We start from the raw sequence: 21,566 nt of genomic DNA, 5'->3' as shown, positions 1-21,566 counted from the left end.
TTTATTATAACGCTTAATTACACACAGTGTCTAAATGCTGCACAGAAAACTCTTACCACAGAGAAATATGCTGCAATGTGACTTTGAAAGCAGGGCTGTTCAGTGTGTTGGGGTGTTAGGAAGGTAATGGGGAAGATGGTATCACAAAGTTCCCTGCAATCAGCCTGTGACAGCGAGCGCCGGCTCTATAAACAGAGCTGAGCTAAGATTAGCTTCTCTCTTCCTATGGTGCTTCAGTTTGTCCCGGCTTTGTAATCTCTGACCTATATGGGAATCCCAAAAATGCCCGAAGTGAAAGGGATCCCCTCCCTGCTGCACAGCAGTAAGACATGATGTGCTGGTGAGAGGCCAAAATGTAGCAAGTGACAAGAGACTGTGGACTGAAACGCCTGCTTGATGTTGAATGTGAAAGAAGATGAAATGGAACCAAAAAGACCTGTTCTAGAAACTTTTATACAAAGAAGTTACCGAGACGTTTAAACATTTCTAAAAATACAAGTACCGATTCTATGGAAACTCATTTCTGCCAGTTAAAGAAAAAATAAGATGAACACTGTGCTTGATGAAAAAAAATCCCCACGTTAAGTCATAATTATGAGATAAAAAGTAATACATGTGAGATAAAAAAAAAGCTGAAATTACAAAATACAAAGTCAAAATTGACCAAATATTTGTGGAAATGGGCTCCATACACTTCATCTTTCCCCAGGACTGATGCTTTATGTGACAAAAGTAGGGATCCTATCTAGGTTGAGTAAGTCATGCCCTTTCACTTAGATTCTTCCCGCGACAGAGATGTGAGCTCACGCACACAGCGATGCTGTAATTCTGTCCGTTGTTATTGTCCCAGAAAGGCTCGCTGTGCCCTGCCGGTAAATAAATCAAACAGAATTCTATCTTCCTTTTGGCATCGAGCACTTTAGGAATATCAATGTCAAATTCAAAGATGTCCGTCTGAGGTCCTCCGAAGCGTTTCTGCAGGTACGTACAGGGCACATCTCTGTAGCTCTGCCATGAATCGAAGGTGATGCGTACACGCACATCCTTCTGGAAGCTGATGTTCCTGACTCTGACAGTACCTTTGAGGGCCTGTTCATTAATGCTGCAGTTCTCCAGGATAACCATGCTCTTTGCCAGCTTGGCACGGAAGGCCTGGAAATCTGCAGAGGGCTGCGGGAAGCCCAGTTTGAGCTGCGTTCCTGGGCAGCATGTGCTGACAGTGCAGCTGTAGCCGTCCTCAGTCAAGCTCCCCAAATCCTGCAGCGACGGCAGGAGGTCGAGGTCAGCGTGCTCCTCTTCATCAGAAAACACTCGCACGGCTGTGAGAGACAAGCCCTGTGAGTCAGCGAAAACCACGCGTTTGTTCTTCATCGGGAGGAAAACCTCATCCTCATCCAAGTCATCCAGGAAAAAAGGGAAAGGCTGGGTCATATAGGCCTGGCTCAAGATGTCAGAGGGCAGCTGATCTGTAACTTGAGGACGGATGCAGGGGCGCTGGGGCTTCAGGATGGGAACCCAAACATGAGGACACAGTTGTTTACTTTGGTTTAAGAAGAGTCGGACAGCGATCTCTGCGAGTCCAGACGACTGGGCTGCTGACCTGAGGCCAACTTCCGGCAGGACACTTGCAAAAGACAAACAGTGATCAATAACATACCCTGGAAGTGTCATTCAACGCATGTATATACTGTCATTGGCTTGTGAGATGCAATATCAAGGAATGCATCACATTATACCAAAAATGGGATCATATTTACAATTTAAATTGAATTAATAGTTTGCATTAAGTACTTACGCTGTACTGGACATCTCCATACTGGCAGTCTGGTGTTGAGAGATGGGAATATTATCCTCGATGTTTGGTTGAAGTTCTAGAAAATGGAAAACAAATTATTTGTCAGAGGTGTTTAGATGATTTGATGGCCAAATCGTTGTTACGTACATCAACAATCTCTCTTTGCGTGCAATTCTGCTTTTATAATCCCAAAAAAAAAATCTCTTCAGTCTTAAACACTTTTAAAAATCTTACTTACAAAGTCCCGAGAGCAGCAAGTTGTCGTGTGTAGTCTCCGTCATCCCTTTCGCCTGCAGCAGAATGTGGCACAGGCTCCTATTTATACTACCTCAGTTAAGATGTCATGTTGTATTACTCCACCCTCACTGCTCTCCTGGCCAATCAGCCGAGTCTTGTGGTTTTATGGTCTTCTGCTGTTGTTTTAGTCCTCCATATATCAAGTTCTGGTCATTTACAGCAACATTCCTTGTATTTAATCATGTGTAGGGCGGCAACTAAGGATGATTTTCACTATTAATCGATTCATCGTTCAGTCTCAAAAAACCCAAAAACTCTTCATCGACTACCATCGATGACAAAGAAAAGCAGCAAATCCTGAAATTTAAGAAGCTGGAAACATTGTGCATTTGATATTTTTGCGTTCAGAGTGACGATTAATTGATTATCAAAATAGTTAATTTTCTGGATGGACATATACACTTATCGCTGCAGCTCTACATATGTGCTACTTTTGCTCAGCCTGATTCTGTATTTAACTATCAGGTAAAAACATGTTAATGCGCCAGTACGCTAGCTGTGAAGATTTAGGTCAAACCACGTCTCTGTATGTTCACCTCAGAATGTCCAGTGCTAACACTGGGGATTAAGTACGTGCAGGTCTACTGTATGTAACACTACTCTGCATTGTGGAAACTATTCCAGTCATCCCAGGGCTCTATTCTCAGACCTGTCAATGGACACAGATCCCACTGAGGCCTTCGCCTGGATCCAAATCCTCTGCTGGCTGGCTCCTGCCCTTACGAGGTGTGTCAGTATGTGTTTGAAGCCAGGGAGGGCCGGATTACAAAACTGCTCTCAGCATGCTGAGGGAGACATTCGAGATTCAATCCAAGTACGCACATGTACATATTGTGTTACATTAACGGCGTACCACACAAGGAAGTCCCAGAGTTACTGAGATGTATTTAAAAACCGAACATAAGGGCATTTTGATGACCGAGGATCTCACACTCACTTATAAGCAAGAGGTTGAAGCAACATAATGTAACGGGAAGGGTGAATGGTGTCTCTGTCATGACTTGTTTCTGCACTGTGTAACTTCACTGAGAGGGCAGGATCACAGCTTTACATACGTATTCTTCAACATACCAGTTTTCAACACATGACATAGTTATGATGTTATTATGAGACAAATTGTTACAGACATGGGATTTGTATTTACGACAGCTGTGTTGCACTCTGTGCGCCAAATCTCCCAAAATGCCAATTTCTACATAATGTTGCTTTAAGATTTGACTATTTATGACACTGAAGGTTGACTGAGGTAAAACGATGATGTTGCTGTGTTTAATAAAATCAAATGCTATCGTAACCAATCATTTACAGAAGTTTTTATTCTTCTCAATATATTCAAGGTCCAACCCTGCTTTCATTTTCTAACATTTTAATATAATAGTATTCATGTCATGGCTGCAACGTTTGTTTTTATTATCGATTAATCTTGCAATTATTTTTCATGATTCATCTATCAAAAAGGTACAGGAGGCGATTCAGGAGAAAGATAGATGATTGTTGAGTCTCATTCCCAGGTTGACAAATACTGCAGCTTTGGGTTAGAATTTCAGGCTGAATATCGACCCAAAGTCAGTATTTGATGAGCTGGGAATGAGACTGAACAATCAACCATCTTTCTTCAGAATCGCCTTTCCTACCTTTAATAGTTTAGTCTGTAAAATGTCAAAAAAATTCAGAAAAATGCTCATTACAAATTTCCAAAATCATCACAAAACTCTTCGTTTACACTCATCGATGGCATAGAAAGCTGCAAATCCTCACATTTAAGAGCTGGAAACGGCAAATGTTTGACATTTTTACTTGAAAAATGACAGATTATCAAAACAGTTAGCAACTCATTTTCTTTTGATCGACTAATAATTGCAGCTCTAATTCTTCAGGCGTCTAAGCCAACTTGACCTTTCATGCTTAGATCATCTCTCTGTGATCTAGGAAAACAGTGTATGATTCATAATCCCTCAATAACACTGGGACCACTATAGACCATATCCATTAGAGTCCATTATAGTCTATATTAGCTCGATTAGCAGTGCATTTGAAGAGACAAACAGTCAGATGACTTGTGATTCTGTTTTGATAAGCTCACTCTCCCTCAGTCCCTTATTAGTTGCTATCACTGGGCTATTTGCGAGGGCAAACAATAAGTACTGATTGCTCTCTCTGAAGCTCTTACATAACCATGCTATTACAACAATTATGTCTCAGAAAGACAATGTTCCACAGATCCTTTTAGGGCAAAACTAAAAACACAACCACCCCCAAAAAACCTGTAAATTTGTTATGCAGAGCGTTGAAACACATGATACACTGCTCTGGATCTGGTAGTCAAGGTGAAGAGAAGACGTAATCTGAACATTAACAGGATTTCTATTAATTCTAATGACAGTAATGCACATTAGTTTTAGTGTGAATGTTATTAAAATATGGAAACCAAAAGAAACACTGTTTTTTTAAACTTGCACGCTCATAAACATGTGCACCTTGGGAGAGAAAGCACTCTGATGCCAAGTCAACTGATGAAATTTCACCTTCGAGTCATTTGACGCAGCTTGTTATGGAGCGGTGGAGGAAAAAGGCCAATAATGTGAGTCATCTGGATAAGTAACTAGATTTGTATTTACGAGTCTCACAGACACCAACACACCAGAATACATTATGATTACATAACCAAACTTATGTTGTGACATGATTAAAAAGATCCAAAAATAACATCGCAGCACTGCAAAAGCTGCTTTGGTAAGCAGAGTTCATTCGTCAGCAGGCACTTTTCACAATACCAGAAATGACTTGAAGACATGATGCCACACATGTCTCTGTTTGAGTCCCACAAATGAGTCCTTAATCCGGACAACTGGGTGCATTTTCCAGGTCCCATTTTTGCAGGTTGATCTTCCTCATTACTGCAAATGAGGAAAAAAATGAAGCGTTGCTCATCTTTTGACCTTCTGGAGCCAAAACATCCACACCAACAGACAGACCTGGAAAATTAAAATGACAATGTGTTAACTGTGATTCAGTGAAATGACAAGTCTGCCTTATTGTAAACACATTGTCTTAAACGAGATTTTATAATCTGTTACCAAGAGACAATGCAAAAAAGTGAGCTAAAAATACATCCAGATGTCTCTGCAAAGCAGCTGCTTATGTAAGATCTGCAGAAATGATTAAGCAGATGTCTGTAGTCAAGAGGGTGTGAGGGCAGTGTTAAGTTAATTAGAAAGATGGCACAGTTAAACTCACACTCACTCACCTCTACATTCATATTAACTGGACAGCTCCACTTGAAACTAGTGGTGCTATAGTTCGATACCGCATTAGATGCTGAGAGCCCTCTTCAAGATCCACAACATACTCCCTGATAGAAGAGACAAGAGTAGAGATAACATCAGCTGTTTCAGTATCTATGCAGAAAAATATCAGTGTTGAATGGAAAAAGGTAACGCTGCCACCTTGTGGGGTTTGAAAACAATAATTCAAGTGGGTGAAATGTACCTCTGATCGTCTGTTTCAGGCTCCACCAAGATGTTTTCCTGCCTCTCCTTCGCCCGCAGAAACACAAAGGAGTCCAAGCAAGGTTCAGGCACTGTGATTACATTAGAACAGACGGGATGTAGTATGACGTTCAGTGGAAATGTCAGAGCAAATGCCACCCTCTGCCAGTGCATGCTAATATTAGTATTTTGAGGACAGGTCATCCAAGGCTGAACAAGTATGAAGACAGAGAGAAAAAAGCAGAATAAATGTACCTGCTTTGAGCATATCCACTGTCTGTAGGTTTGGAGGCATGCGCTTCAGTGCTACAGCCTTCAGGTAGGTTTCTGTGTTGGCATAGTACCTGTATGACAGTTGAACATGTGTTTTTACCTTCAAGTGTCACAAAAACAGCCGTCGTTGAAATAGCTCTGTCATAGTCCTACCACACTCACTCTTTGGCGAAGGCAAACTCCTCAGGTGAAAGCAGCGACGGATCACCCTCACCTCGAGACTTTTCTCTCTCCAGGACATGCGGGAAAAACTTTTCAATCTAGACATACAAAGACCAGGCAAATTTGTCAGCAGGTGCCGAATGAGATGAGAGCTTTATTTGGCGCAGCACACTGTTAACCTGACCGACCTTCTGCAGACGAGAGCGCAGGTAGCTGCTGAGCATGAAGCGGATCCTGTCGATTTCCATGCGATGGATGCTGGCCTTGGCGTCACCCTTCTTCACCCGCTGCAGGTTGGCTTCCTGTTGGAGGAAAGGTCAGGACACTGTCAGGTCTCAATAAGGAGATGGATTTGAGATGTTTTCTACAAACACATTTCTCTGTATAGGCTCCCCTCTTTTTTCTTTTGGGGTATAATATTGTATATATGAGTGCCTTTTTTCTGAATGTGGTGTGAATGTGAACTTGTGTCATCTTGTTTCGTTATTTCATTATTTTCTATTTGTTTCACCTGATATGTTATTATCTGGGTCATGTGTTTGCCTCCAATTGGCCCTTGCTGTGAGACCATATCATGTTTTTTGTTGTTAGAAGCCATAATGAAGACCTAGTGGTCAAAACATGCTAGGTTTTTTAATGACTGGCCTTTTAATGATTCAGCCACAATAATTTTCTATTGTTACTTCCTAGTTTGACTTACACATTTTCTTATATTTGGATTGCCTATTATTTTTTTTTCCAAGTAGGATTAAAATATTAGTTTGGTACATTATACAGATGTTAGATTTACAATGTATATACACTTGCCAGATTACTCAAAATTACTTTAAAATGCTGATATCTTTGTAGGACTTCTTATTAGTCATTTTTTCACATAACATTGAAGTGATAAATGATTTATGTGGTTAAAGAAACTGATAAACCTAATAAAAAGTGTTTATTGTCACAGACTAGGCAACTGAAAAGTATGACAGAGTATTAGTGCCACTGTGCCACAATCTGTAATAATATTACGAGGAAGAAGTTGTGATAATTTGAGAATAAATTTGTAATATTTCGAGAATAAAGTCCTAATTGTTAGAGAAAAAAAAACTAAAGATGCTGACGAAGAAGCACCTGGCCTCTAAACATTAGTAAGCTTGTTGAACCTCTTCCTTCATCTTTTCAAGAAAAAAGTCATAACAGAAAAGGTGCTTCTATGCTTATAAATTGACTGGATGACGTGTGCATGTTAGAGCATTTGCTGACAGACCATAGGTTATTGTGGCCTACAGTGGTAAAATCCTGCAGTATCACATATCTTCTGCGTCCCACTCAGTTATAAACAGGTTCCCCACAGAAGGATGTTTCCCACTGAAATGTTTAGGGAAGCATCTGTGCACTGTACTTCATCAGAGGTGGCTAAGTTAAGATTTGTGTGGAGAAGAAGTCACACAATGATGAGATTTATGCCGGATCGGAAGTGTTTTCAAACGGGTAGTTTCGATTTTCCACCTCCGATGAAGAGCAGTGCACATCCGCTTTACTATGCGTCTGTCAGAAGGTCGTCTGACTCTGTCTGACTGGGAGAGTACCACATCGGCAGAGCAGTAATACAATGCACAGCTGAGCAGACTATAAGACAGGTAGATTCCAGATGCCTTTCATATCATTTACATAAGGCCCACTGAGCTGTAATCATTCTGATGCCATGACTGAGCTCTGGTCTCAGCTGCCCCCTCTGCCAGTTCCAGCTGCTGTTTCAAAACACATCTGGTGACTGAGTCATGCATAATGTAACTGGCTTCATTTTCTCTGATCATAAAATAAGGTGCCTATTGTTGAAACCCGTCCCTTCAGGTTATCAGCATGACTCATTCAACACATAAAAGACAGATGGGATTCTCTCAGTAGAGTATTACAATTTATTTCTCAAAATGCTATGATTATAATCTTGTAATATTACAACTTTTTTCTCTAAAATGTTATTTTTGAAATGTCAGAACTTTGTCTTTACTTGATATAGCCCTAATATATCCTTATAAGCGGTGCCATTTTTATGTTATGGGTGTCTTTATCATTAATCAAGCACAAATGGTCAGACATGCGCTGGTGCCAGCTTCTAAAATGTATTGCCATATGTCACTTTGAGCTCTGGGGGATTGTTATGGATCATTTCTAACGTATATAGGCTAAATTAGTCATAGTTAAACAGAGGTGGGATGTAACTAAGTACAAATTTTGAGTTAAATTACTAAAGTATTTCATTCCAATGTATACTTTCACACCATTACATGTCAGAGGGGAAACTGTACTATTGCATTTTACAGCCACCAGAGTAATGTCCCTACATACTTGTCATTTTCTATCTTTTTCATATTTTTGTGTATAGTTGAATAATATCTTCAGTGTAGGGCTTTGTTGTGGCTTTTTTCCAGCTTGGCAGTTATCTATCCATCTATCTATTACTACTTTTATTAGACTGAATGAAGCAGATGAACACTTCTCCGCCTCTGCAGTTTAATAATTCATTTAAAATCAACAACAGCCATTTATAGACCTGTATCACAATGTGTGTGCTGTCTGCTGACATTTAGAAATGTAGGCAGAGAGTTTCTAAACATACAACCCACAGAGCAGGAGGTATTCCCCGCTGAGTTTACCATGTGAGTCAGCTGCTCCATCACACACTCCACCACCTCGGACCTGTTCTCCAGCAGCTCCGGGGAGAACTTCTCGTTCAGCCAAGCCTGCGAGTGACACACAGGAACACAACTGTGAGGACACTGTAGTAGACAGTCTAATGAGAGCTGTTACATGCTGTCGAGGGACTATGAGAGGTTTAAGGCTCTCCGTGCTGCTGTAAAATGAGATACTTGTGTTTAATGAGCTCACTTCTTCCAGTTTAGCGATCAGCTCCGCCGGGGTCATAACATCCTCCTGACTGTCATCTTGGTTGATGTCGCTGCCGTCATCAGACAAAGCGTCCGACATATTTTCTCTTTGCGAAGTCACGACAAATTACCGAGTTTCACCGACACACAAACTGTGTGTTCAACTTATAAACCGAAATGAATATCGATTCAAATCGAAGAATTAAGTAAAGTTTACTGAAGAAACTACCGCTAGCTACCCAGCAGCATGTATTTACTTGAGAACCTCCTTGTTTATTCGCGCCATTGGAGCTCTTCTCGCGAGAAGCTAACTGTATTATTTTACCCTACGTAATGTCTATAAGGCAAGGTTTCTCGCAGGCTGTGCATAGTGAACATCACAGACGAACGACTTATACAATAAAAGATATTGCTTTACAGAAATAAAAGCAGGATTTTCTATCATGGTTGGTGTAAGCGTCTGCCTCTCCCACAGTGGGAGGCGGAAATATAACAGCCGAGGCGCAGTGCTTCCTGTGAGTCTCTACTCAGGGAACATATTTGGTTATGCATAACCATTGTATTACATTGGACGCATAATAATAATAATTATTTATTATTATACTATTATGAATAAATAAATACTACATTAATATTATTAAGTATTGCACACTACACAGAGAGGGCAGACAAATTAAAGGAAAAACCTGAATAAATGAGTAGAGAAACATAACAAACGGTGACTCTGAGGGGCATTTTGCCGGTATGGTTAGGTCCACTTGTCTCCCTCTAAAGAGACAAGTGGACCAAAACCAAAAAATGCAAAGCCTTGCAAATCAATACAAAACTGCTCTGGGTGCCCATTCATCCTGTATGAAACAAATCTAACCTGAGTGGAGTGATCTCCTCCAGGGTGACAGCATGCATATAGAGCACAGGGTTCGCTGAATCGTTTGATGAGTATGGAAATGATGTTGCTGTCAAAAGATCTCAACCCACTTGAACACATAAGGGAGATTTTGGACTGATGTGTTCGAAAGTGTCCTCCAACACCTTCATCAAAACACCAATTCAGGGAATATCTTTAAGAAGAAAGAATGATGTCCTATCCCTCCAGTAGAGTTTAAAAGACTAATGCTAAGGTGCATTGAAGCTGCTCTGGTGGCACATGGTGGCCTCACACCTAACTAAGACACTTTATGTTATGTTGTCAACCATCTGTATAGTTGATATGTCATAGATGCACACATTGTCCTGTATGTTACAGCTACTGAAGATAGTGTTCGATGGTGGCAGTGTATGATGGTACAGCAAATTTCTTAACCTATTTTTTAAACTAAATTCTATTATTAACAGCTGCAGGCCATGAAATTATGCCATGAAAGTATTTGTAGAAAATGAACACAAAAAAATAATAATGTCATCATTTTTAATGTGGTTGGTGAGAGGAGGATGTTAGCCAAGCTGATGTCAATCATGGACAGCACCTCTCACCCCCTGCACCAGACTGTGGAAGCCTTGAGCAGCTCTTTCAGCAGCAGACTCTTACACCCACTGTGTAAGAAGGAGCGCTTCAGCAGATCATTCATCCCCACAGCCATCAGACTGTTTAACTCAAGCACTACCTGAACAATCACTTTCCACTCACTTGTTTCCACAATATCTTATTGTTTTTTTTTGTAAATATCTTGTTTTGTTTCTATTTATTTTCTATTTAACTTTATGCATGTTTTTCTGATTCTTTTTCCTGTACTGTTGCATCTCGAGCTGTTGTAACAAGTGAATTTCCTCGTTGTGGGATAAATAAAGTCAATCTTAATCTTAATCTCAATCTCAGTCTCAATCTTAATCTTAATCTTAATCTCAATCTCAATCTCAATCTCAATCTTAATCTTAATCCTTACACGCACACAAAAATCATATACATGACTGCGGTCAATTCATGGGCGCCAAATTTCCCATAGAATTTCCCAGAGCCAGCATGCCATGTCCACTTTGCACAACTGTGTCTCTCCTTCACCCATGTGTATCTCTATCAGTTAGTGTGAATTTAACAGAAATACAATCATCTGCTTCGTTTGCTCCAGCTGTCTTGCTCAGACCACATTGTGGCCTGCAGCAGAATCTCATTTGTCAGACTTCCTCTTTCTCTTTCCTCCTCATTGCACTTGCCACAGAATTCATTGTTATTTTCAACAGAAACGATCGAGCACTGATGTGGCAATGCCACAGTGACGTTCGGTGTTGCACTTTCTCACAGTTGCTTCTTCAGTCTGGGCTTATCAGACCTGCAGGGTTGTAGCAAGGTGTCACCACAACCTGGTGGGAGCTGCAGTCACTTTGTAAGGCAGATCAACAGACACTTATAACACAGCTGGCGTTCATGCCCAGAAGAAAGGTTTATGCTCTAAAACAACATGAAGTATAATGAGGTCAGAGTGAGTTCTTAGCAAGAGGGATTGCAGTGTCACAATGGTTTTGGGACAGCTCAGACTTTTGGTGTGATTAATCACTGAGTTCAGAAAAAGTTTGTTCTTGAACAGCTGTGCATAGTGTCATGAGAACACAGGAAAGACCTGCCCATTTTGTCTTCTTATTGCAACTCATAAATGTTCTTTATTGCCTTATTCAGTCAGTCACTTATACATCAGGTGACCAATTCATTAAAAACTGAAAAAAACAATTGGAAGACAACAGTTATTATCCAAATGTAATGTTATCTTGAAATATATCATGATAGTTTTCACATTTCAACATTTTTGTAACTAAAATGGCACTTTTTAGTTGTAGTAGAGCGCATACCTCTGCTAAGGCCCAACAGTCCCCTTTCTTTCCATCCCCCATCCAAGGTCTGTGGTAATCTGTTCAGTAGTTTTTGTGTAATCCTGCCGACAAACTGACCAACAAACAGACACGGGTGAAAACATAGCCTCCTTGGCGGAAGGTGATTGAAAACAATGGACCAAAGGTTTAATTATGTTTTATGTTTATTTATGATCATTTACTTACTTTATGTTTAAATACATTTGAATGACAATGAGATCTGCATATGAAATCCAAAATATTATAACACTAATACATGGAACATACAATATTCATACAGAACATTACAGTAGAAGGAGGTTCTTTGCTTTCAACACAAAGTATTACAAATTGTGCGTACAAATGTGCAAGAACTGTAGTTTTGAATTCAACATAACGGGGTCTGTTTAATCAATCTATGTGAATTTGTCACAATCATAAAGATCTGTCGTTAAATTTGTATTTTTTTCCTGTACATGCAATTGATTCGAGTGAATTTACAATAATTACTTTATGATCTTTGGTAACACACAACATTTTAATTGCATCACTTGGACATGTTACAGGTTATTAGCAGGCACTGGAGTAGTACTGTGGCTTTAATAATGCACATGTTTGTTGCATTTGGATTCCCTGTGATCTTATCAGTGTCTTCAGCATCACTGCTGTGACTTCATTTCCCTTCAGTGTAATTTGAGTGAAGCCACAGAACCTTAACATTTGTGTGCTGCATACTAATGCTACTGTTTACACAAACACAAGTAAGGCTTCATCAAACTTACACCGAGCAATGGAAAAGTGGGCCGATCATATTTGCACGGCTGCCATTTTCCTCTGACGTCTCGGTCAGGGTGGCCAGTGTTACACTGCTGGTTGCTGGTTCTGGGTTGCAAGTCGTATATAAACGTGGAGAATCTTATAAATTGTTATCTTTTCACCCCTCCCAGTTCATCAGCAACCAAAAGATGAAAATCTGGAGGGACATCGGGCCATATTTCAAGGTAAAACAACATATTTGATGACCCATTAGCTTCCATTAGACGACAACAGCTAACGTAAGCATTCAACCACTTTCTAGCTAACATTACTGAGTAACTGAGACTGAAAATGGCCACCGTGTGAAAATGGTCTGTGGCTGCCTACATTCTTTGTCAAGTAACAATTATTTGAGTCTGAAGTTGAAAAACAAAGAATCACAGCTTGTGAGGATAGATGGGACTCATGGCAGGTAGGGTATATCCAGTTTGGGGATTTAACAGAGGAAAGGTGTAGGGATACGGGTAAACAGCGGACCCAATGAGAGCAGAGTGAGCCGGGCTCACTGGGACATGATGGTACATCAGCTGAGAATGAGGTAGTCTCATTCTGCTGGGGAGATACGCAGGGTGTAATAGAGGTTGGTGCCGAGAGTCTCTCCCTGATTTGTCGTAACTTGACAGGACGCACGACGCCGGCAGGTTGGCGGTGGAATGGGATAGGCTCTGCTGAGCGGGAGGAACTTTTTGAAGCATTGTCCTGGATTTCTCCCTCTTCTCTGTCGGATAGAGCCACGGATCCACGTTGTTCAGCTTCTTTGGACAAGTCAGAGAATCGTCCTGCTGCATCAACCTGCCCTGGAGGGTTTTATAACCTGGCCGAATGGGAGCGGGCCGCGGAAGCTGAACAGATTTTGGAATAACTTTGGTGAAACTAGAGGTAGATGTCGGAGCCCAGTTGGATTTCACATTGAAAGCAGAGGGTGAGGGGATGTGATAGGGGAAATATCTGGTACTCATTTTTTGGATTGGCTTCCCAGAAGAGTCTTTAATCTGGACTCTGATGGGGTCTGCAGAGTGGGAGCTGATGTAAGAAATGTCTTTATTCCGTCCTGCAGGGTCTTTGGATATCTGACTACAGCTCACAGACTTGCTGTCCTCACTACTGCTGGATGTATTTTTCTCAGAGCTGGAACAGTTACGGGGTAGCTCAGAGCCTGATGCAGGTTTATCTTCATTCCCTGTTGCATCGTCCTCTGATGAAACAGACAGAGGTGAAGGGCTGCGGGATGACGAGGAGGATAAAGGGACAGGGGAGCCATCAGACGAGTTGCAGTTCTGGCTGGAAGAAGCCCGGGCTGGAGACTGGGAGCATTGAATGACGGAGGGCCTCTCTTTATCCTCGCTCTGAGGGCTCAGGGGCAGTTTAAGGCTAGCCTGAGCCATTCGCTTTTTCTTCTCCAGAGGTGAGATGACCTCACCAGCAGCAGATGGGATGTGAGCAGTCCAGGGGCTGGATGTGGGGACCTGGACAAGGCGGGCATAGACCGAAGTGCAAAGATTGGTGGCTCTTTTTGACTGAGAGCAGTCTGGATGGCATCTGTCAGAGTTGGAAGGCCAGAGAGCGTGGTGAGGATGGATCACTGCTTCACTTTGGCAGGCAGCCTCTGGACTTCTCTGGGTGAGTATCTATAAAATAATACAGGACATATTTTCAGACACATTGTGTAATAAAACCGATTTCTCTCTTTTTTTATAGACTTTTTAACAGATGTTACCTCAGAATCCAGCTCTCTATCTGACTGAGTCCTTTTCCTCTTCCTCTCAACTTTATGGACTTTGCCATCCAAATTTCTCTTGTAAGGCTTCCTTGGTTTGCTTGGAGGCAGCGGTTTGTCCTCCTCTCCTTTTATGTGTCTTTCAAAGGGCAGCACCAGCCTAAGCAAAATACAGTTATGATTAAAAATCTGTCGATAAAGCCATTGAATCGACATGTTAGTCGGAAACTGAATCATCCTCACTTCTCATAGTGTCTGCGGGTGCAAGTAGCGGCGCTGGTGCTACCTGGACTTCCTCCCAGCTCATCATACACTTTCTTCCAAAGACGTCGAGCCGTCACCTGTTGGATACGGCAATGGAGAAAATGAGCATGTAACAACTAATTACGGTAATGATCATACATCACTGAAATGTCTAAGAAATGTCACAGATTGGGGCAGAATCGATGGCTCATCCTGCCAAGTACCTAGTGAGACATATAACAAAAACGCTCATGTTCCTCTTTGAGAATCACAATCCGAAGGGCTGCTTAGTTTGTGATGGCCACCAGGGGGCCAAAAAATTAGCGCGTGGTGACTATTAGACCAGAATATTACATCAGTATGGATGGACCAGTTGCTCTGGAAAATTAGTTTGACTATCCACCTTATTCCTAGTCCCCGTGAAACATGTGAAAATTAAGGGCACGACTTCTGGCACCTCCTGTCACTTAACTGGAACAGGGGTTTTCCATGGTAATAGGAGGCTAAACCATGTACTTAGAGCAATTGTGGGTCTATTCTGGACCGAGACCCATCCTCCATCAAAGTTTTTGTGGTGATCTGTTCAATAGTTTTTGTGTAATCCTGTCAACAAACCAACCAACAAACGGACACAGGACAATTCATGAAAATCTAGGTGAGCAACTTTATTGACTAAATACTACTTACACTATTATTATTGCTTCGCCTTGAAATTGCGTCAGTTATTATGATACTATTTACTAACACAAGTTCCGGAAGAGGACCGGAAATATCGCCCATAATCGTGTGAGCTAGCCTACCTGATCCCTTTTTTAACCTAATGCTAACGAGGTAACACTGAAACTTGAGTAAGTGCTGTCTTGTTATGTAAAGCTAGCTTCATGAGTAGAATTTAATTTAAGCTAACGAACCTTATTACCTTCTCTGAAGCTAACGTTATTTGTTTGTATTCATCCCAATGGTCAGTCTCATGATGCTAACTGGATAGTTAAAATTCCTCCAGGTAGTCACACTAACACCTTGAATGGTACCTTGCTACCACGTCCTGTACTTAAGTACAGTTTTGAGATACTTATACTTTACTTGAGTATTTCCATTTTTTGCTACTTTGTACTTTGTACTTTTTACTCCATCACATGTATTTGATAACTTTAGTTACTAGTTACATTGCAGATTGCATGCTGCATCAGCGCCAAATGAATGCTTTTTAAAATTACTTTATTTTACCTGCAATTGCATGAAAAAAAAACTCATAATCAGAAAAATGCCAGGCTGATGTATGCATGATGTATCAAGTGTATATGTGTAAATATATATAATTTAATTTTTCATATGAATTTATTGCCAGAAAATTGCTTCTGATACATTAGTAAGTTCATTATCAATACTTTAAGACTTTTTTACTCAAGTAGCCTACTTTTCATATGGGTGACTTTCACTTACGCAAGTATGACTTTTGGATACAACACTAGGAGAATGGGTACTATATACAGTATATAACGCACTTTTAGTCTAGTTTTAAAACTGTTTTTGGTGAATCGTGGCGGTTACCCTTTAAATGCCATGTCTGCTGGTTTTCAGTACTGAAAGAGCACTGTCTTCTTTTTTTGTTTTAGCTCTACTCATACGTGGGTGGCTTATGTGTTGTGTTTACACCTCGGGGCGCAGTGGCAGAGGTGATGGTGGTGACCGGGGTCAACTCTGTTTTAAGCCCCAGCCCGGCTCAGGTGCCATTTCATATGAGTTGCACTCTCTGAGCGTCAACATCAAACACAATAGAGTGACATGGGTGCCGATGCCGAGAGCTCTGCAGCCTAAATGTCCTCCGTTGTGGTAGAAACCACCATGTCACAGCACGTTGACCTATAGCTCATTTTCCACTTAGAAACCTGTAAACACTGAAGCTTTACGCATCTGCGTAGTCGATGAGAGAACTTGTACTTACTGAATCATAGCCCCCAAGTTTCTCCACAGCTTTGTAGATCCTCCAAAGATTAACTGGGAGTGAAAAAGACAGAAGAAACTAATTATTTCCACTCAAATTCCTTGTGAATGTGGTGTTCATGCAACAGCAATGTTAATGAACTCACTCTGCTTGAAGCCCAGATGTGGGATCCTTTCTATGGGTGTAGCTCTGTCCTTCATAAAAGAGTGCAGACTTGATATAAACGCCTTTTCCTCCATCTGCACTAGACTGGGCCTCGCCTCATCCTCACACTCAGTCATAGAGTCATGAATCTCAATGACGGAGGGAGAAGCCTTGAGTAGAGAAAACGGATGTGTTAGAGACAAAAAAAGAAAAGAAGAAGAGTGTTTTGCATCAAAACCAAGTAGCTCCTGTAAATGCAACATGGTCGACTGCACCGCCATAGAAACCTGTTTTACAGTTGACGGTATTATCACAGATGGGGGGGGAAATGACACACAAAGTCATCTCATGGGATGCAAATGCTGAAATGAAACATCAAAATCAGAGGGTAGGGTTTTACCGCTACTTTCAATAGATAACCGCTACACATCCTGTCTGGAGAGAAAGCAGCAGACTTGTGGGGTTTTTGGTCTAGAGTTGTCTGTCACTGGTATCACAAAATGTCACTTTTAAAAAACAATCATAAGACAAATAAATACATAAAGCATAGCAAACAACACTGTACGTATCACTGATGACTGACGAGAAAACCCAGACTGTGAATAAAGGTAATGCTTCGTAATTTTTCTTCTGAAATCTAACAGGTTGCGTGTTCGCTGTATTTTTTATGCAACACCACTTACAGTAACTCTGTAGGAGGATTTTAAGATACCAAGAAATTAGTTGTAACAAGAGTGACACTACCCAGATTTCCAGTACAAGAAATTGGCAATGTCACTATTTGTGGTTTGTAAGAAAGGAGAAATGAAACAGTGAAGGCTTGCAGAAATAAAATCATCAGTTAGAGGGACTTCAACGAGAGAAGTATTAAACATTGAACAAGTAACAAGAGAAACTGCTTATGCTTCTCTGGCATTATGTGTGAAAACCGGCTCAAAAAGCACGAATGCCGACAAACTGACGTCTGTTATTGCTGTGAAATCATAGATTACGGTATTTCACGCCACATATTTCGATGTGAAATCTCACATCACGGCTGTGTCGATCAATTTCGATAGATTGGATGTCAAAAGAGACCACAATGGACAATGGCAATATTTTATTTTGAATCACCGCACGTAGACGCTGCTATATTTCTAAGGCAGTCATTGTACAACAAAATGGCTCGAGGTGGTTTCATATTGAATCAAGTTCCTCTATGTGGTTCCTGGTTCCGAGAAGCAGGCCTACATAGTGAGTAATAGTGAAGGTGCAGGCCTCTAACCAAGATAGCCCCGACTGAGTCACAGCTCAGCGGCTCTATGCTGCCGTTCCCAGCCAACAGCTCTGACTTTCCACTGTTTTTCTGTATCACCTGCGTTTCCTACTCCTGATGTTTTGATTGTGTTATAATCTCTAGATGTCTAAAAAAAAAAAATCACATTTCACAAACACCTTCTCAGCACTGTGGCTGGCCGGAAAACCTGCATCTTAAATGATGAGAAGTTTGACAAATTTTGCTTGGAATCTTGCAGAAAAAATCACCGGTATTCAGTAAAGGCCTTTCAACTTTCAGTTATTGTTTTCAGATGTGATTCACAAAACTTTCAGGTTCATGCATCAATGGTTGCCTACAGGAAACGTCTGCACTCGAAGCCACACACTGTAGCCCCTTTGCAGCAGATCTCACTCGACACCAGAGAGCGAATATCATTGTGAAAGTTGATTTCCACTAGATGAAATTTTTTGGAAAACCGTGTGGGTAGGTGTTGATGTCAATGTGTTGATATGTGATTCTCGCAATGATTGTCAGTGGCGGGCTGGATTGATGCAATCGGCAGGCCAGAAGTCACCACAGAAACCACCAGGCTTTCAACTAACATCATCTTTTGGAAATTCGGTGAGCTAATTTGTGTTTCTCATATTGTACCTCTCATTTCAGTTACCAGAATAGTGACTTTGAGGACCTCCTGCAGTTTCTGTATGTGCAAATGAAATATTGTGTTGCGTCTTATAGCGTGAGATGTGCGTGTGATCCTACTCGGCCCTCTCAGAATACAGAATCACTAATTCCTTGTTACTCATTTCACAATCTGCCACCAAGATGAAACAACTGTACACACAAGATCAGTACTTCAAAAAATTGCCACTATCTCAAATTCACTAAAAAAAGGGGAAATGAAACACAACGTATATCTCACTCTGAGTAATCATACGTGAAGTCACCAATTAACAGTAACTGATGGAAATTGCCCAAACTGTTGCCAGAAGGCCAACTGACATTTATATGAGCCTGAGGTTAGCACAGTTACCTGACTCTCTGGCCCCTTCTCGTCATCGCTGGCCGACGTTTGTTGTGACGTCTCGCTCTGGTCCTCTTGAGCTACAAACATTGAGACACACAGAAATTAAAGGGGCACTATGTAGTTTTTGGAGAAGAAATTCAAACTCAGAATTTTAATATTTAAAATATAATGGGGTGATTATTCAAAGTCAGAGATATTTTTTTATTCCATATGTGAATAAACAAGGAAAATAAGGCCCCTGAACACTGTTTGAAGCCAGAAAGGTGGCAGGGTCTGCCAAATATAAACAGTATGAATGTTGTCCTTTAAGGTCGGTTTGTTTATTCAGTTTATTTAATCATGTAAACAAAGAATGTTTGTTTAGGCATAAAAAATCAGTCAACAAAGATCTTTCTCTTCTGATTAAAAATTCTTCCTCAAAACTACATGGTGCACCTTTAACTGTCTTACCCCTGATTTCACTCCTAATTTCAAAAAGTCAAGCATGAATCTATCATTCATTAAAGAATGTCCAAACTCATCGTCAACACTGCCGGAAATGTAGCAGTTCTGGTCATTTGTGTAACGGTCGTAAGACAAAAAATAGAAATCTGTCGAACATATTGTCAACTGAGTGTGATATAAAACCACAGGTTGCAAAACCACTTCCTGCTCATGAACAAAACCGCTTGTATAGTTCACTGTATGATATTGTAACACGTAAACTACAGTATTTGGCAATAGTGAGGTTATCTCAGGCAATAAATTGCAATGTACCTCATGTAAAGCATAACAGCCTGCGAGGAAGGCTGATTAAAAAAACAGTGCAATATGAGATATTAAGAAATACTTAACATTTCATTCTTACATTTTTACGGGGAGTATTTTTGCATTTCTCGTTCGTTTGTGAAGAAAATAAAACACGGATATTAAAAATAAAAAGCTCTGGGGATGAAATACAGCCAGATTCTGAGAATGAAACGTTGTTCCTCACAAACCTCGTAGCCCTCCACCCACGGTGATATCTTTTGTATGCAAAACCAATATGCTTCTCTTTTGAGATCACTTGTTTCCTGTGCTGTGGCTTGAACCTTTAATTCTGCTTTCAGTAGCCTCTAACTTCTCCATTTCAGGCGCTGAAGACATATTTTTCATATACTGCGTTAATTTTCGTGCACTTTCAAACATGCACTGAACATTTTCTGGGTTTGTTTTTGTATTAAATGCATTAGCATTTTCTTTTCTTGATATTGATCTAAGGGAAAATATTATGATAGATTAATTTTAGCACTTGTATTATATCGAAAATGATAGTAAATTACTGAGAAATTGTGTTTTTCTCCTCAAAACAGTGAATTTCTTTCACATAGGTAATGTACATTTATTGACTTTTGTAAAAGCAGACTTTTTTCATGTACGTTAAAAACAAGGTCATATAAAGTCTCGTATCTATCAAGTCCACAAACTATACTTATAACTAAACTATACAGCACTAAACATGATACAGTTAACACATGAAACAGTAAAAATGAAGAGTATCTGCCCTCAATAAAGATGAAAGCGACACTCACCCATTTCCAGACGTTGTCTTCAGTCTCTGGCTTGACTGTGTTTTGTGACAGTAATTCATGAGGCGCCCTCCTCGACTTCACACCACGAAACAGGAAGGCGTCTCCACAGAACAGTTTCATTGGTCGAATCATCGCTCATCAGCACTCAAGTCTGGGAAACAGAGTTTTTTTTTCTTCTGTTTTTCTGGTCACTCAAGTCTCACAATGTCTATTCTCTGTTTCATCTCTTGAGGTTTAGGCAGAAGAAGACAGCAGCTGCGCTTATAACGGTCATTCAATCAGTAGTTTATTATTTATTTACAGTGAAAATAACATGAAAATTAAGTTGGTGTCTTTTGTTTATGGTGTTGTTGGCAACGGATGCAACTGTAATGTCACCACAAATTATTGTGCGAGGAAAAATATAAGTTTGTTATGTTATAATAACTTAACTAAGTTTGTCAGTATGGTGATACAATGATTCAAACCTGGTCGTCTTTATAATAACCATCATTAATAAATGATATGTTTTTAGTGAAATAGAATAGACAACAGTTCCTTTAATTCAGTCAAGCCTGATTCAAAATCAAACTTGATAGCCCTTTATCACTCTAAATTTTAAACCACCCATAACTGATAATAACCATAATAATTAAAGCAGATCCCACTGGGTATAAGATTTAAAACATCTAAATGTTAAGCTGCTGAGTGTAGTTTACGCTCCCCACAGATCTGAATCTGCAACACAATGCATCATATCCGTTTGGATATACTTTTAAAACTAACTATACTATTAAAACTATAACAGATACATTAAAAACCATCGGTACATTTCTGAATCCCAATGATCTCAGCTGTACATCAGTGGTATCTGGATTTTTATTAGCATCCACTTCAAATTGAACTCACTCATAGATACCAGCCCCTTAAATATGCCTGATTTTTTTTAAAAATCCCTGAGAGATTAACAAAAATGTCAAAATGTTAAAGAAGGTGAGAAACAATTCCTGCATCTGCACCAAAAGTCAGTGGGGTCTATTCTGGGCCGAGACCCATCCTCCATCCAAGTTTCGTGAAAATCCGTTCAGTAGTTTTTGTCTAATCCTGCTCACAAACCAACCGACCAACAAACGGACACATGCGAAAACATAAACATAAACAGGCACTAGGCAACTTTTTTGCTTTAACTTATGATTATGTAGTAAATGTTGAATGCAC

The 21,566-nt window shown here is 40.3% G+C and overlaps 3 protein-coding genes across 3 annotated transcripts; all 3 read right to left on the bottom strand.

Annotated features, from left to right (window-relative positions):
- Positions 1-434: 434 nt before the first annotated feature.
- Positions 435-1,865, bottom strand: ppp1r3c2b (protein phosphatase 1 regulatory subunit 3C2, duplicate b). Its single transcript, XM_073467067.1, has 2 exons — positions 1,796-1,865; positions 435-1,624 (listed from the first exon to the last, which is right to left on the bottom strand). Exons 1-2 carry the CDS (start codon positions 1,813-1,815, stop codon positions 760-762), a joined length of 885 nt encoding a protein of 294 aa, XP_073323168.1. The 5' UTR covers positions 1,816-1,865; the 3' UTR covers positions 435-759.
- Positions 1,866-4,981: 3,116 nt separating this feature from the next.
- Positions 4,982-9,142, bottom strand: gins4 (GINS complex subunit 4 (Sld5 homolog)). The gene is made up of 8 exons (XM_073466672.1): positions 8,890-9,142; positions 8,658-8,744; positions 6,204-6,317; positions 6,016-6,113; positions 5,836-5,924; positions 5,582-5,672; positions 5,340-5,444; positions 4,982-5,067 (listed from the first exon to the last, which is right to left on the bottom strand). Exons 1-7 carry the CDS (start codon positions 8,986-8,988, stop codon positions 5,348-5,350), a joined length of 675 nt encoding a protein of 224 aa, XP_073322773.1. The 5' UTR covers positions 8,989-9,142; the 3' UTR covers positions 4,982-5,067; positions 5,340-5,347.
- Positions 9,143-11,840: 2,698 nt separating this feature from the next.
- arid5a (AT-rich interactive domain 5A) lies at positions 11,841-20,397 on the bottom strand. The gene is made up of 7 exons (XM_073466658.1): positions 20,370-20,397; positions 18,826-18,896; positions 16,536-16,704; positions 16,391-16,443; positions 14,446-14,543; positions 14,203-14,362; positions 11,841-14,113 (listed from the first exon to the last, which is right to left on the bottom strand). The coding sequence occupies exons 1-7, from the start codon at positions 20,371-20,373 to the stop codon at positions 12,863-12,865; spliced, it is 1,806 nt and encodes a 601-aa protein (XP_073322759.1). The 5' UTR covers positions 20,374-20,397; the 3' UTR covers positions 11,841-12,862.
- Between the last annotated feature and the right edge of the window lie 1,169 nt (positions 20,398-21,566).

Source organism: Pagrus major, chromosome 5, assembly GCF_040436345.1.
Source record: "Pagrus major chromosome 5, Pma_NU_1.0".
NCBI lineage: Eukaryota > Metazoa > Chordata > Actinopteri > Spariformes > Sparidae > Pagrus > Pagrus major.
This window is presented reverse-complemented; position numbering and strand designations above follow the sequence as displayed.

What these genes read in the sequence shown, in the direction of transcription:
- ppp1r3c2b (XM_073467067.1), bottom strand. Translation starts at nt 1,815, where the DNA reads ATGGAGATGTCCAGTACAGC. An exon ending in ATGGAGATGTCCAGTACAGC is followed by an intron (nt 1,625 to 1,795) that starts GTAAGTACTTAA and finishes GTCTTTTGCAAG; the next exon opens with TGTCCTGCCGGAAGTTGGCC.
- gins4 (XM_073466672.1), bottom strand. Translation starts at nt 8,988, where the DNA reads ATGTCGGACGCTTTGTCTGATGACGGCAGCGACATCAACCAAGATGAC. An exon ending in TGGAGCAGCTGACTCACATG is followed by an intron (nt 6,318 to 8,657) that starts GTAAACTCAGCG and finishes TTCCTCCAACAG; the next exon opens with GAAGCCAACCTGCAGCGGGT. An exon ending in TGCGCTCTCGTCTGCAGAAG is followed by an intron (nt 6,114 to 6,203) that starts GTCGGTCAGGTT and finishes TTGTATGTCTAG; the next exon opens with ATTGAAAAGTTTTTCCCGCA.
- arid5a (XM_073466658.1), bottom strand. An exon ending in ACATCTGGGCTTCAAGCAGA is followed by an intron (nt 16,444 to 16,535) that starts GTGAGTTCATTA and finishes TTTCACTCCCAG; the next exon opens with TTAATCTTTGGAGGATCTAC. An exon ending in ACCCGCAGACACTATGAGAA is followed by an intron (nt 14,363 to 14,445) that starts GTGAGGATGATT and finishes TATTTTGCTTAG; the next exon opens with GCTGGTGCTGCCCTTTGAAA.